This window comes from Suillus fuscotomentosus (genome assembly GCF_016647785.1).
Source record: "Suillus fuscotomentosus strain FC203 chromosome Unknown F5891scaffold_9, whole genome shotgun sequence".
Taxonomy (NCBI): Eukaryota; Fungi; Basidiomycota; class Agaricomycetes; order Boletales; family Suillaceae; genus Suillus; species Suillus fuscotomentosus.
In genome coordinates, this window is record NW_024539521.1 from 22,363 (window position 1) to 37,865 (window position 15,503).

General features: G+C 46.1%; 3 protein-coding genes across 3 annotated transcripts; 2 read left to right on the forward strand and 1 right to left on the reverse strand.

Annotated features, from left to right (window-relative positions):
- Positions 1 to 427: 427 nt before the first annotated feature.
- Positions 428 to 577, reverse strand: F5891DRAFT_909339 (uncharacterized protein; the record flags this gene model as incomplete). The annotated part of the gene is made up of 1 exon (XM_041373595.1): positions 428 to 577. A coding segment is annotated over one exon (150 nt), but the record flags the coding sequence as incomplete, so codon positions are not given.
- Positions 578 to 4,075: 3,498 nt separating this feature from the next.
- On the forward strand, positions 4,076 to 5,729 carry F5891DRAFT_944964 (ribonuclease H-like domain-containing protein; the record flags this gene model as incomplete). The annotated part of the gene is made up of 5 exons (XM_041374599.1): positions 4,076 to 4,162; positions 4,216 to 4,431; positions 4,560 to 4,843; positions 4,893 to 5,325; positions 5,376 to 5,729. Coding segments are annotated over 5 exons (1,374 nt in total), but the record flags the coding sequence as incomplete, so codon positions are not given.
- An 8,066-nt stretch (positions 5,730 to 13,795) lies between these two features.
- On the forward strand, positions 13,796 to 15,460 carry F5891DRAFT_1183902 (uncharacterized protein; the record flags this gene model as incomplete). Its single annotated transcript, XM_041366371.1, has 4 exons — positions 13,796 to 14,240; positions 14,293 to 14,672; positions 14,748 to 15,129; positions 15,186 to 15,460. The coding sequence occupies 4 exons, from the start codon at positions 13,796 to 13,798 to the stop codon at positions 15,458 to 15,460; spliced, it is 1,482 nt and encodes a 493-aa protein (XP_041230057.1).
- Positions 15,461 to 15,503: the final 43 nt, after the last annotated feature.

A 15,503-nucleotide genomic window follows, 5' to 3' on the forward strand; every position in this document is an offset into this window, starting at 1 on the left:
CCCACCTACAGCATGCACACTAATCTCAATGGACTTCGTTTATTTTCACAAATTTATTGATATATGTCAGTTCAAATACAAAGCGCCTTGGGGGGATCTACTTTATCACTACTCCTCACAAGTACATATTTCGGATTGCCTAATCTATCTAATTTACTCATTTTGTGTATCACAACCTTTGAAAATGCACAAGTGTTGTTTCTAACTCTGCTATTGTGCCGATGCGCGCCGAGTATTATGTAGCTTTTCAGCTGCTGTTTCCTGCAAACTCGACCCGAGTTTAGCGAGCTTTAGCGAGTTTCCCAAAAGCTACTGTGAGTCCCACTATTATGAATCGTAGAATACGACATGGGTAGTACTACATAATATCAATCACAGTCGATTTTGCTGATACCAGCCTGCCTGATTCTTTTTCCTTGCCCTTTGCCATCTTCTGCCGCATGATATTCGTAGCGACACTGAGATCCGGCATAAGAGGCGTGTTGAACCACGATCCAACAGCAACCTGCACTTTGAAGGTCTGGGAGCTGATACCGTGTTGAAGATGATTCACCTGTAGACGGCCACCAGAGAAAGCATGTTTGGCATCAACTGAGGAAGCTATGGAGCATTAGATCACTACTACTTTGCTTCATCAACGTCGTCCGAAACTGTTGATGATGTGGCTGTTTCAGCTGAGTCTTCAGAGTTTGCAGGGCCACCACATTCCTCGTCGAGGAGTTCTTGCTCTAGAGGGGTGAGCTCGGCATTTTCCAAACCATCTTCAAGAGTTATGATGTCATTGTTGTCAGAGGGACATTTACGGCCTCGTTTTGCGACCTTCACTTGTTGTTTCCGCTTTGGCTGACGGTAGAAGAAAGAAAGAAAAGCCTGGTTATGAAAAATTAATATAATACATGCAAAGATGAATCAAACGTACCTTTGCGATAAGGTTCACAGTATGGGGAAAAAATCTGATTGAGGACGAGGAATGGAATTGGACTGGTCATTTTGCACATCGAGTTTTGAACATTGAAAACTTAGAAGTAATATCACATTTTGATAGCTCTGATAACAACAAATCTGATTTTGACATTGGGTGGGAGTTCGGTAACAAGTTGTGAGTTTGACTCGGCCGAAAAATATTGAGTACTGACTACCCACGGAATCCATGGGTAGTCAGTACCAGTGTTCTGCCAGTCAGTGACTCAAGGTCATGATTATTGACTGCATTTTGTGGGAAAACTGGTGAAGTTCATCGTCATTTACTTGAACATGACTTCGAGCGGTTCTCTGGTCCTACCATGTCAGACTATACCATATCAATATTGATCAATGATTATCAAATTGATATCTTTGCACACTGCGCAGTCTCATTATTAACATGCGGCTTTCACCTGTTCGGCTGGAGGCACAATTCAAGAACTCATGGCCTGACAATAGACTGCCAATTTCATCTTTCAACACACCTTTACTGACTTGAATTCCTCGATGACGAAGACTGGCAAGAAATCAAACAGAGGATGGTGGTGGGACCTAGTGCTGCTGTGGTCCGGTTTAGAACCATGGTTCGAACCGGACTTTTGGTCCGGTTCTCCGCAGTTCGGTCCACAGTGCTCACACCAGCCAGAACCGGACCAGAAAACGGTTCTCGGTTCTAGGTCTTCCCCAATGGTCCCGTTCTGGTTTGGCCTTGCCGAACCATTCCGAACTGTTATTGAATTCGACTTCAACTTTGACTGTGACAACTTCGGTCTCCACGTCAAACTGTTATCTTCGGGATTCGCACTACTGGTTAATCAGGCTACCTTTAGCCTTTTTGAAGGTAAGTACTAATCAATCAAACTCTCACATGACTTGCTGTCACAATGTGCTGCTAACTCAATTTTCAACCAACTACTACTGGCAGAACAGAATCATGTGTTGTCAAGGCGCGCATCATACTCATGGAAGCATCGGCACCGGAACAAACGACCGCACAACCCATCACACGCCATGCCACCTGCGCCTATGTTGATTTATGTATGTTTGTACTATGTATATCACTAGATGGTGCGTGTACATTCTATGCCTCATATCAGTTGATAAGTAGCCAGAGCGAAGGTCATATATTTGCAGGCTTATGCGATAGGCACCAGAGAAATGACATTCAACTTGAAGGCCGAGGTCCCTAATCACCTCTATTCAAACCATATTGAAGACAATTGTCGGAACTCGTTTCTCCTGCGGCTTCAAAGGAAAATATTATGATTCCAGCAGACTAATTGATAGACGAAAGCGACGCATCATGATACAGCGACCAAATGTCTCCACGATAACCATTATCCTGCAGATATGAGCACTTTGATGTCAGCAGCACTGGAAAGCATTGTATATGGTGAGTATCGCAATGGGTTTCTCCATTTCATACTCACCAAGCTAGGCTCCCCTCTTCAGGCTTTTCAATCCTCATGTTTATCGGTACCATCTGGGCTTTGACTTACAAGTGTCGAATGTGAGACGTCAATCGCCCAGTTGCTGTGGTGGCTGTCCTGTTATTATTAGTGAGCACTGCAGTCAGTTTCCTGCTTCCAATGTAGCATGATATTATTGGCTGACAATTCCGAAGCACATAATCATGACCATCATTCATGTCGAAAATTGCCTGGTGAAATATCGCGATACATGGCCAGGCGGACCAGCAGCGTTCTTCACAGACATTATGGAAGAGACATACGTAATTAAGCACGCACTATATATTTCCCAAACTGTGCTTGCTGATGGTTTGATGGTGCGTTCTCGTGTAAATATGTGTTGGGCCTCGCGGAGGGAATGGCTGCAGTTGAGAAGACATCCAGCCGACTCTTGTTTGCACTTGTGCCTGGTTGGTTTCTTGGCAGCGGCTGAGCCAGAAGTATGCAGCTATTTTTATTAGATTAGCTACTCAATGTGTAGACTAGTACTTCGTTAATGTTTTTTGTGCACCCTACTGAAAATCTTTGGGTTCGGTTCGAGTTCGGACCAGAAAAAAACTGAACTGGACCATAGAGAACGGTTCTCTATGGTCCAGTTCTGGGTTTGAAGATTTCACAGAACTGGACCACGGTTCGGTTCTCAGTTCTCATCCAGGACCCCCTGAACTGGACCGAACTGGACCACGGCAGCACTAGTGGGACCACTTCATAGTGCACCCAGGTTATGCTGCAAAAGAAAGTGGCTCTGTAGTCAGCGGAAAGGCAAAAGTTATATGTGTGAGGCTTTATGAGCAACGCATAACTCATGAGCAGGCACTCGACGAGCAGCAAATTCATGTAGGCCAGCGAGATATACCAAGAGATGAAGCTGCAATTGCAGGTGCTTGTATGTGATCTCTTGTGTAACTACTGCCAGTGTCTCCTGCTAACTTTGAAATATAGTATGGGCTATTGATCAGAATGATTCCCAGCATGTCTGGTTGATTAGTCGGCCATCGACACTGTTACATCACTTGCGCAAATGTGAATTGCACTCGGAAGACATTCGTTCACAAGCATGACTCGAATACCATGAACAACATTCACCACAAAAAAATACTCGGGTTCATATGACAGTGCCAACTGGTATACAACCAATAATTCTCACCATGCCAGCTCTTAATGCTCCATCTGTTCCAGGGTCCGAGTCTGTGCGCCCTTTGCCTACCCTGCTGATTCCTGAGACTGTGTCATCAGGTTCCTATAGTCTCTATACCTGCAACTCTCTTTCAGTCAGTCCAGCACTCTCCACAGTTTCATTACCATCCCAGCTAGGGAAACACCAATGTCTAAATCAATCTGGTCTGTTCTGCTCTGTTTCTGGCTCACTTCCACCTCTTTCCCCGGTTGTGCTGGGACAAAGTCTCCATGGTTTTAGTGACCAACCTTGGTCAGCTTCGGACCAAGCTGATTGGGAGATTGGCCTTGCGAGGCTCACTGCGAGTGCCGGTTTACAATTGTGATGGGTCGAGAATCATGAATGGAAAGTTTTATGTGATTGCTTCCTTCCTCAAGCAAAAATACCTTCGGCGAAAGTCCTTACACAATGTGTCATGCTGCAAACCCTCAACACACTTAAGACTATTGCTAAAGATGAATGCTGAGGTGCCAATGCAACCTTGCAGTGCGATGGCTGGACGGGTGAAAATCATCACCACCTTCTGGGCTTCATGATGACAGCACAGAGAAAGGTATGTCCGCAAAGGCTGCGAGTGTCAAGAATACTAATTAATTGTCGATGTAGTTACATACAGTCAAAGTTCACAATGCATTGAGGGATCCTCGGACAGCTGAAGAACTTCTTCGGCAGATATTAGAGGCAATCAGCAAGATCGAGACTGAATGGGGGGCCACTGTGGTTGCATGCACTACAGATGCATCTGGCGAATCTCGAAAGGCCCATCGTCTACTTCGAGAGAAATTTCCGCACCTTGTTGTTCCTGATTGTGTAGCTCATCAGGTATGGCAATTTACATTGGAACTGATATGAAATTGTACTTACAGGTGATTTATAAGTGGAATCTTATTGTCGGAGACCTTTTCAAGGTCAAAGATGACTATGGGGTATATGGAGATATGGTGCAGGAGTTAATTACATGGTTACGCAGCAAGACACAAGTACTTGCCATTCTCTGTGAGATACAGATGGCAACCATTGGAAAAACACTCGCAGTCCTCAGAGCAGTGCTGACACGCTGGTTATCACACTATCTCGCATATTGTTGTCTTCTTGAGCTTCGACCTGCCCTTGAACTGCTTGTTACAAAGCACGAGGCTAATCTAATGTCAAGTGGAGATGCACAATCACACAGGAAGACTCAAACTACTATCAACACAATAAAAAACACAACATTCTGGCATGCAATGGCACAGTAAAGTAAATAATAAAATTTTATGAAATAAAACTGATTCTCTTCATAGATGGAAAACTCTGCTTGAACCAATCTCCCTCATGACAAATATTCACCAAGCAGCCCAAGCAAGACCTGAACATGTTGTGATTTCATTTGGTTTCCTGCACTTTCGCTACTCCAAGATTGAAAATCACACTGATCTCGCTGCTCGTACAGCTGTTCTTGCAAGTGCTGAATGCCGCTGGGGACAATGTGACCAAGAAGTTTTTATTGCTGCTGTCATCATCAATCCTTTCTACAAGATTTTGCCATTCAAAAAGATACCTCTCACAACACGTGCAGGGCTTGCGGCACTTTTCGGACGTCTTTGGAGCCCTTTTTTCAACTCAGATGCACCACTTGATCTTTACACAGACCTAGAGGACTATATGAGTGGTTCCTGTGACTTCGCACACATAGATGTCTACAAGTTTGCATTGTTATCTCATGCTGAGAAGGAGGTCTGCAGTCAAGTTGATTTTTTAAGAAAATTTACTAAAATTGCCTTCAGGGTATTGCAGTTGATCCAATTAATATCTGGGATGGACTGTCACATCCCGGGTCACCACTTAGACCACTTCATTCTATTGCCCTGCGCCTTCTCTCTATCTGCCCAAATTCCGCCTCTTGCGAGCACCTTTTTAGTGTCTTTGGCGCAATTCTCATGAAATGGCGAAATTGGCTCTCAACAGAAACACTCACACTCCTCGCTGAACTCAAGATGTATGTTCATGAAGAGCATGTACGCAACGATGTCATCAAGAAGCGGCTCAAGTGCCAGTACTGTGACAAGAAAGAGTCTGCCAAAACACAGGCAACCAATGATTCAGATGCAGGAAGTGGTGAGTGTTACGGACTCAGATAGAGTCTTCCATAGCAGCTCCAATAAAGGAGATCAAGAGTACGGGTTCAAGTAAACGACAACCAGAGGTAGAACTCTGGCGAAGTGATCGAATAAAGGCTAGTCTCTTCGCAAAGAGCTAGATCGGAGGCACCCTTTAGGTCCTAGTCAAGTATCAGGAAGAACTGAGTAGATTCAAGTTAAGGAAATGTACAAGTGGTAGCTAGGGCTTATATACGTAGACAGAAGTGCACGGACCAGTCCAAGAGGCATTTGTAGAAGTACAGGAAAAGGAAGTCAGAGATAAGGAAAGTCCTCATGGTCAACATGAGGTGCGCTAGAAGTGCGACAGGGATCAAGAAGTATAGTACATGTGTAGTCCTGCAGGTGATGATGGGAAAATGATGGGGTCACTGTAACATTACCCCCCTGTCAATGTCTGAGGTCTCCGACTTCAATCACAATTCTGGTAAAGCTCCGGGTCGAGATCAGTGTCTCTAGCGAATTGACCTCCATACTCGTCTGCCTCATTGTCTCTCTCGTTTTCCCATTGCCTGAGTTGATAATGAAAGGTGTGGGTGCCGGGTTTGGTGGTGATGATATGTTTTCCCTTAAGATCTGGGCAGTTAGAAGAGAGGTGGCGGGGTTCGTGCTTGTTGCAGACATGGCAGAAGTACTTGGGACATTTGATCTGGCGATGGCCTTCTTCGTTGCAATAACGACAGGTGATGGTGGAGTAATCTACACCGTTGCGATCGCGGAAGGTTTCTTCAGATAGAGCTCGGATGGAGTTGGAGATATATTCTTTATCTTCAACAAAGGGAGGAGCGGGATTGATAGGACGTGAGAGTCTGATGCCGAAGGAAATGGTTTCTCTCTTTTTCTGGTGATTGCGGCGAGGGGACCCCAAGGAGCGGACAGCAAGTTGGGAGTGAGGTGGAGTCGGAGGACGTGGTTGAGCAGGAATAGGGGTATCATCTTCTGAAGAAGAGGGGGAAGCAGGTATGGTCTGCTCGATGGGTTCTGGGGAAAGACAAATAGAATAGGAGGATGAACATAGGTAGTCATCTGGCTTAGGGAAGTCAGGAAGAGCCATGGCGGACTTGATTCCTTTATCCATTAGGCGGCGGAGGACAAGGTTTTTGACCTTGACTTGCTGGGTGATGACGAGTCTGGCTTCGTCATCAATCATCATGGAGTTGGTATAGGCGATAGTAAGGTCTGCAGCGCAGAAAGTGGTCATTTGTGCAAGCGCATCGAGGTCATCAGAGAAAAATGATTCAAAAGGGAGGATACAGTATCGAGAAAGAAGAGTGGCTTCAACAAGAGCTTGTCTCTCACAGAGGGCAAGGTCAGAGCGATGGATGTCAAGAGAGGAGGCGGAGGAGGAAGATGATTTCTTGGAGGAAGGCATATTGCTTGTGCGTGGTCAGATGAGGAGTCTAGCGAGTCTGAGGCGGTCTTTATAGGTTTTCAGAATTTCTTGGGCATTGGCAAGCTCCTTTTTGGAAAGCCATGAGTTTTCGGAGCTAGGGTACCCTTTCCATGACACGAGGAAGTGGCATTTTCCTTTTACGTTTCCCTTACGGGCGAGAACGGCTTCTATTTCGTATTCTTCCTGCCCATTAACGAGGTCAGGGGGAGGTTCAGGGTAGTTTGGTCCGTGGATTTCTGTTTCATGATAGGAGGATAACTCGGAGGCGTGGAAGACAGGGTGTGATTTCCAGGAGAGAGGGAGTCGGATCTTGAATGTGATAGGGGAAAGGACTTTTTCTACTTCAAAGGGTCCATATTGCTTAGGGGCGAGCTTCTTGGAAGGAAGGTGTGTGATGAGGTGCACAGCAGAGAGCCAAACCTTGTCTTTAGGTTTCCAGGGTACAAACTTCTTTCCATATGTCCGATCAGCCATGCGTTGCATTGCAAGGTTGTGGCAGGATAAGGCTTCTTCTCGGATCTTCTGGAGGTGTTTGATTCGTTCTTCTGCTGCAGGGATGGATGATTCAGGGAAAGCGTAGGGGATTCCTTGGGGTTCATAGCCCATCATGAGGTAGAAAGGGGAGGCATTGTGAGGTTCAAGTTTTCGGTGATTGTGGACAAATTCAGCCATAGGGAGGTGCTTGACCCATTCAGAAGGTGTGGATCGGCAATAGATGTGGAGATAGGTTTCGAGTTCCTGGTTCAGGCATTCAGTTTGCCCGTCAGTCTGGGGGTGATAGGCAGTGGAGAGGGCGACTTCGTAGTCGAGGAGTCTTCCAAGTTCTTTTGCAAGTTTGGAAGCGAATTGGGGACCTCTATCAGAAATAATCTTGTCATAGAGGCCGAAGCGTAGGAAGACTTTCTTGAAGAAGAGTTGAGCAACTCCTTCAGCAGTGATGGTTTTCTTGCATGGACAGAGAATTACCCCCTTCATAAGGCCATGGTCTACCACGACCATAACAGAATCATAGCCTCCTGACTCAGGGAGATCAGTGATCAGGTCTATGGAGATCTGCGAGAAGGGGCGAAGCGCAGTGGAGGGAATAGGGTTCAGGGGAGGAGAGCAGGGGTGCGTGAGCAGTGGATGCCTTGAGGTCAGCCAAGGAAGATTGAACTTGAGTAGACATTTGGATTGAGTTGACAGATGTGAGAATGTTGAAAGCAGGGTGAAATCTGTTATCACTAGAATGAAGTTTCAAAGAAACAATACAATTGAAGGATGATGTTGAAAATCATTCATTGTTTGTGTTTGTTTGGTCATGGTTCAACTTTCGGCAATTGCCGGCCATCTGTTGAACTTCGACATTATCAGTTATCAATCAGTTCATCAGTTCATCAGCTCATCAGATATCATGAGTTCTCAACCTGGGGTCAGATTTCATGACCCTCCGGTCACTGAATTCACTTCAATGGATGTGGATGAGTCCTCCCAGTCCCGGATGTCCCTTGGTATGTTTTGTTTTTCTGATTTCAGTCAATTGATCTGACATGGTTTAGATCCATTAGATGATATATACCTTGGGCCAGATGATGAGTTAGACTCTGATTCTGGGTTGTCCGGTGGTTTGGATGTGTTGAATGTGATTCCTGGTATGTTTTCCAATTCAAATGTACATATTCCACATGTGCAAATTCATCACATACTTCCAGATCCCTCATATCCGGCTCTGGCGGATGGACTGGCCCTTTACGATGACCCGGACTTGTATCTTGGTCCGGAGGATACCTTGATTTTGTCTGATGATGCTCCAGTTGTACCCAATTTTCCTATGGCTGGTGAGGTCATTCTTTCTATTTCATGTTCACCTTTCATGGCATTTCCCCAGTGAATGAATCGACTCCGGAGCCTCATCCGGCCACTCTGGTTGTACCAGAGGCACCCATACCTTGTAGGTATAGTCATATCATTTCATGTTCTTTACTCATGTTATTTCCCAAGCTAATTCAGAAACTGCTGAACATCAATCGCCTGAGCCAGAACTCAACAATGAAGCACTGCATGCTATTGTTCAGGAGTTCATGCCAATCAGATCTTATGATCAAGCTGAAAGTAAGTATGCAACATTTGATTATTTATCTCTGCTAATATCCTGCAAGTTCAATCAATTGTAGATCGCCTGGGTGATTACCAACAGTGTCATGGAGATCTTCCTGCCCCTACAGTAGCACAAATTCTTGAGGCTGAGGCTGACAGACCATTCAGGATGGCATGGGCTGAAACATGTGACAAGCTGCAGAAAGCAGATGCTGACCTCCGGAGGATGCAAAGGGTAAGGGAGTCAACCTCTGAAATGCTGAAGGTATTAGATACCCTCATTGAGGCCTTTGAGGACTCAAGTAACATGTAAATATTGATCAATGTCTGATAGTAGACACATTGCAGTATACTTTACCTGCTAAGTACTTAATACTTGGTACTTGTATACTGTACCTACTCAGTAGGTAGTCCTTGGTACTTGTATACTCTACCTACCCAGTACTCGCTGCCCGGTTTTCGGTGCTCGGTACTTGGTGCTCGGTACTCAGTACTCGGTGTTCAGTGCTCGGTACTCGGGCCTTGGTACTCAGTACTCGGTGCCCGGTGTTCAGGGTTCAGTACTCGGGGTTCAGTACTCGGGCCTTGGTACTCGAGATTTGGGATTTGGGATTTACAATTAGGTCGTTAGTACTTTGACATATATATAATAGCACATATGACATTACACATGAGGGCAGGAACATATATGTACATTAAGTGCGTCCCCATGCTCTGGTTACTCTAGGTGTACTGTCTACTGGCATTTGCAACTTACTCTGAGTCGTCCTCGTGGATGGTTCAACAGTGACTCGAGTACCCCGCCTCCTTTTCTGTGCCAGTGGCATGATACTCTCTTCCATTTCAACATCATCTCTAACCTTGCCTGTTGCGTCTTCAGTTAACCCAGCAAGGAGGTCTCCCATTCATGATGTCAGTAATGCACCTTTTTTGGCCGGCTTGGCCGGGTGAGGCTTTGGAATTGCACATGGGACTGCCGGCCCTCTGGGTGTAGGACCTCCCGTCCTGTGTTTCTTCAGCGGAGGTCTCCCATCAGCCAGGTCATCATCCACATCATGCTCCGTATGATGAGTAGCACTCTCCTTATCACTCTCAGCTTCTGTCAATGACTCCCGAGGCCTTCATATGGTAACCCTCTGCTGCCTTCTCACTATATGAGTCTGAGGAGAGGGCGAGTTGCCAGATATGACAGATGGTATCATGTCCCCATCTTTGTTCTTCCATGCTTTGAACAGAAATGTGGGACCTTCGCCTGTTTCCTGCCGAGCACGCCAGAAATGGAGCAAGGTAGTGGTGTCCCAAATTTGCAGCTTCGAAGGTTCCTTCAAGTCAACATCTGCTGGAAGATATGTCCGGGCCACGAAGTCATCCTGACTTTGTACAATGGCACTCCATGGCACAACCACCTTGTCCTTCCTGGAGCATATCCCTTTGTCCATGCATTGAACAATTTGTCAGGTGATGTGACGACAAACTCACGATAGTGCGATGTAAGAAAGGCCCTCACTATGGCCTTCTTCTCCTCAAGTTTGGTGTCGGTGATGTCCGGAAGGAGTGGCATACCCTCCCCGTCCATTTCGAGTTCGAAGGCTGGTTTTCGAATTTGTTTTTGACCTCCCTTGACCTGACGTCCTCCATCTTGTGCCCCAGCACCTATCATCGTGATGCTCAACATGTTCAATCTGGTATACATGGTTCAAACACTCACTGAACTGTTCCTGCACATACTCCTGCCACACTGGCTCAATGTCCTCCCAGTCCTTCGTCTTCATGAAGCTGTCCCCATCTCCTAAGGCCTCATTATCATCATGCCTGCATAAATATTTTGAGACGAAAGATCTCTGTCAATGGATAAATGTACTCACATCCCGAACAGCACCTCGCCCTTTTCATTCTTCCAAGCCGACATCACAAACACTCTCATCCCACATTGCCTCCACATCTCATTTGAAAAGTGCTCCATATATGCCGGACCCTTCTTACGAGCCACTTGTGCTTGTATCTCCGGAGGCGGACAGTTGTTGGACCACTCTTCAGCTGTTTCTTTCACCTTCTCCAACTCATCATTGTCCAATTCAGCCATGACTCTCTTCACCGCCGCCTGATAATGTTTGAACATACCAGGATCTCCTGGCTTTACCCTGGACTCGTCCTCAATCCTCTTCAGCACCTCTTCGCATTTCTGCTGGTAGACCACCATCCTGGGCGTCCATTTCCTCCCATACTTGATCATGTCCTTCCTTTCCTTCTTTTTCTTGTTGTTGAACAACCAAGTCTTGTACACCTAAGAGTTGATGAAAGAATGTGATGTTGAAAATTTAGTTTTTCCACACAACAAAGAAGCCTCACCTGCTTCCTCTTTTTCCATTGTTTTTGGTCCAACTTAGGAGCAAACAACCTGGCCACCCTTGCTATGGCAGTGAAAATCGCTCACTTCTCACTCCTTTTGGCAGCAGTCCACTCAGGAAGGTAGTTCTTCAACTCCAAAATCTCCTTGTTCGTGAGCTTCTGAGACTGTGGTTGACGCATCCTGTGTCTTCCAGAAGTCGTGTTGGTGGAATGACCTGTTTTTGCCATAGTGAATCAGAATGCAGAAATGGCTAAGGATTTGCAAGATGGAAGTATTAATGAATTGTGCGAAGTTGAACTTCGAGCAAAGCCTAATGATAGGTTAATCGGCCCATATTGGACCTGAAGCCATTAATGGAAATGAATTTGTAATGCACCAACAGGACTGCACCACATCATATTGCAATAACAATTCATTACACCTGAGCTGATGCCTTGCTTGCAACATTAATAAATAAGATGAAGATAGGTAGATGCACCCCAGTGCAAAAATCTTACAGGGTGGAAGCAAGGGGCAGCAAAGGTAGGAAGACTTGGGTCAAGGTCCCACTTGCAAGCACAAGGCGACATGCCTACAGGTCCATGCCTAACTCTCCCCCAGAATCACCAACAATTCAGCCTGTTGAGGCACCACCTCCTTGGGAAGACTTTCCTGACAATACTTACGAGCAGGATCAAGGCTCATTTGAACCTTTGCAACTCCCAAAAACCATGGCAAGTTCATGTACAATGTTGGAGTGTCATTCAAACTATGGCTAGGCATTCAAAAATACAGAGTCAAAATGACTATCTCAGGCAATGGCTGCCAAGGCAGGAATCATATCTACATCACCTCCTCAATCGAGAAGCTCCACCAGAAGACAGGAGATGCATCATCTGCCAACAGGATGGGGTGTACAAATGTCAAGATTGTCTTGGCGAGCCACTCTATTGCATGGGCTGTTGTAGGAGTCAACATCATAGCAATCCTTTTCACTGGATCAGTCAATGGAATGGGCGATTCTTCGAGCGGATTTGTCTAGCTCATGTGGGACTCATTATATACCTTGGCCATGATGGCAAACAATGTCTGGCGGTCACCAATTGGTGGAATTTGTTTGAAGAAGATGAACCCGAAGACCTGCTCGAGCCTGAAGATCTGCCATTTGTGTCCAGACCCGAGTTCCAGCCAAAGGAAAACACCATGGTCATTGTCGACAAGTCCGGAGTTCATTGCCTGGAGGTTCGATGCTGTGAATGTCTGAATGCCATGAGTCCGGACATTCAAATGTTTCGACACAGATTTTTCCCTGCATCTTTCAACAGGCCAAAGACTGTGTTCACCTTCAGAGTGCTCAATGATTTTCTACTGGACAGCCTTGAATGCGGCACCTCGGTGATGAACTATTACAGCAAGCTCCGGTGAATGACCTCCAGCATGTTTCCACACCTTGTTCCAGTAATGCCTTACCCTCTTCATCTACTGGACATCATATTGAAAAAGCACATTGCAAGGACCGATACAGAGAGCTCATGAGGGTCACTCGACAGTGGAGGCAGTTGAAGACAATGAAATGACATGGCTTTGGCCATCGTTCTGATAACCTGAGCACAGGAGAACTTGCATTATTTTGCCCAGCATGTCCTCAGCCTGGGATTAATGTGCTGTTGTCAGAGGATGAATCTCTTGATGAGTGAGTCCTATTCTCAACCACTGTGGCCTCCATAATAATACTAGCGATCCAAGCTGGAAATACACCCGGTCATTTGTGATGGAGGGAAATTTCAAAGCTGAACATCTGCATCCCATTAAGCCATTCGATGAAGTTTGGCTGTCCGATGGGCTTGGATTCATGGTAGGAAAGGACAGGTATAAAATGCATCTGGCAGAGGCTGCTGACACAGTGGAAAAATCAAGCTGCAACAATCACCGGGCAGTAAATCAAGCTAATGCTGCTCAGCACAAGCTGGAGTCCACCAGTATCGGGGGAGTTGCCTGTGCCAGACACAGTTGCTTTGTCCCTCACTCCATGGTGGATTTTCAGAAAGGCAAAAGGCAAGCCACATCCACCATTCCCCATTCACAAGTTAACCATGGGTCACTTGCAGACAAATGAACATGGACTACGCCCTTTGTGAGGCTTCCCGGCACAACATGGAAGGCATCACCAGGGCTGTCACCTTCTATGATATTAATTGTCAATACAACAAACACTTTCAGGTTCGGGTGGATCAAAGTCGATTTCTAGAAATGGCACCACAACTAACCATCATTCCCGGAATTGGGTTGTGGCATGTTCATGGTCATCAGGACAGCTGCTATGTCCGATATGCTTCTAACTTTATTGAAGGCATTGGTCAGATCGATGGAGAGATCATGGAGACGCTATGGGCATGGCTCAATCTGATCTCCCCTGCTGCTCGGGGAATGTCATCTCCCCACCGAAAGGAATGCCTTGATTATCAGATGAATGACTCCAATTTCTGCAAGATGATTCACATGAAAAGGACTCTATGCCAGAAATACAAACTGGCGAGGAATGGCATCTCGGAAAGTGGAAAGGCATTTGACAGACTCGATGAAGCAGCACCCTCACATTTGAAGACAGAATGGTTAGCCAGGGAGAGGATAGCTCAGTCAAGCAGATTGAATGATCCTTCAGCCATGGATAAATATGAGATCAATATCAAAAAGGGTACGTTGAGCTCCATTGTCTCCATCAAGGTCTGAATTAATATTGCACTTAGCACCTAGCAAAAAGGAGATCGAGCTTAGATTATTAGAGGAGGGCAACACCTGCAATGCAGCACCCTCTCGCAGATCTGTGGCAACATGGATATCAACAGGGTTAGCAATTGAAGAGGTTCAGATTGCATTGCTCATTGAGGTCCAAAGGATCGGAAGAAGATCCACTGAGACACAGAGATTAGACATCGCCCGTGAACGGGATTGGCTCCAAAGCCAGATAGATGGATTTGCTCGCTCTGCTCTAACACATCTCGGGGAGGGATTTGATGCAGATGATGAACCTGAGGACTTGGACGTAGACATTCTAGATGATCTCGATGATGACCCAGCGGATTTCACAGAGACATCTCATACATGGACAAACTCTCCTGAGCTCACTGTAATCTCATTGCCATCAAACCTGGGGGCTGATAGATGCAGGTGATGCATGGCAGAGGATCTGATTCCCCTGGAGATGTCGCTTCATGAAGGGCAGGCCAATGATGCCCTTCACAATCTCCACATTTACCTTTGCAACAAGGCCATCCTGTTCCAAACAACCATTAGGCAGGCCAAATCCCAGGCCCTGAAAACTCAAGCTTGGTCCCAGGTGACATCGGTGCAGCAGGCAGTCTCCCTCCATGCCAGCATATATACAAAGACAAGGAAGCAAATGATGAAACTTGAGCCGGGGCAAGACCAGCTTCAGAAATACAAACCCCTGCTTCGCGAGCAACTCAAAATCAGCACTGCAGTGGGCGACCCAAATGCCCGAGGTCAACAAAATGAATCTTTGGCTTGGTTTTGGTCTGTTGAAGTCGACCTCGGGGGTCCCGATCAATCGTGGAATGAGGAATGTGAGTTTCTGCTTGCATGTCATATCCAGCGGTTACCTGACTGGACCCATGCCAAGTTTACCGAGTTCATTGGCTGATGGCAAAGGCACTACGTAATCGATGGAGGGAAGAAATGCTATTGGTCAAATTGGAGATGGATTGGACATGTAAGTTCTTTTTGTGGAAAACAACCCAATGGGGCGACCACATGCAGGAATCATTGGAGAAACACCTTCCAGGTCACGGATGCTACACCAGAAGGCAATCCCAAATGTATTCATTGCTCGCACAGGATGTGCAGGCAGCTTTTCAAGACCTACAAAATGTGTTGATAGAGGCTGGAGATGAATGAACATTGTTTTCTCATGAAGTCCCTTTTTCCACATACACAATTG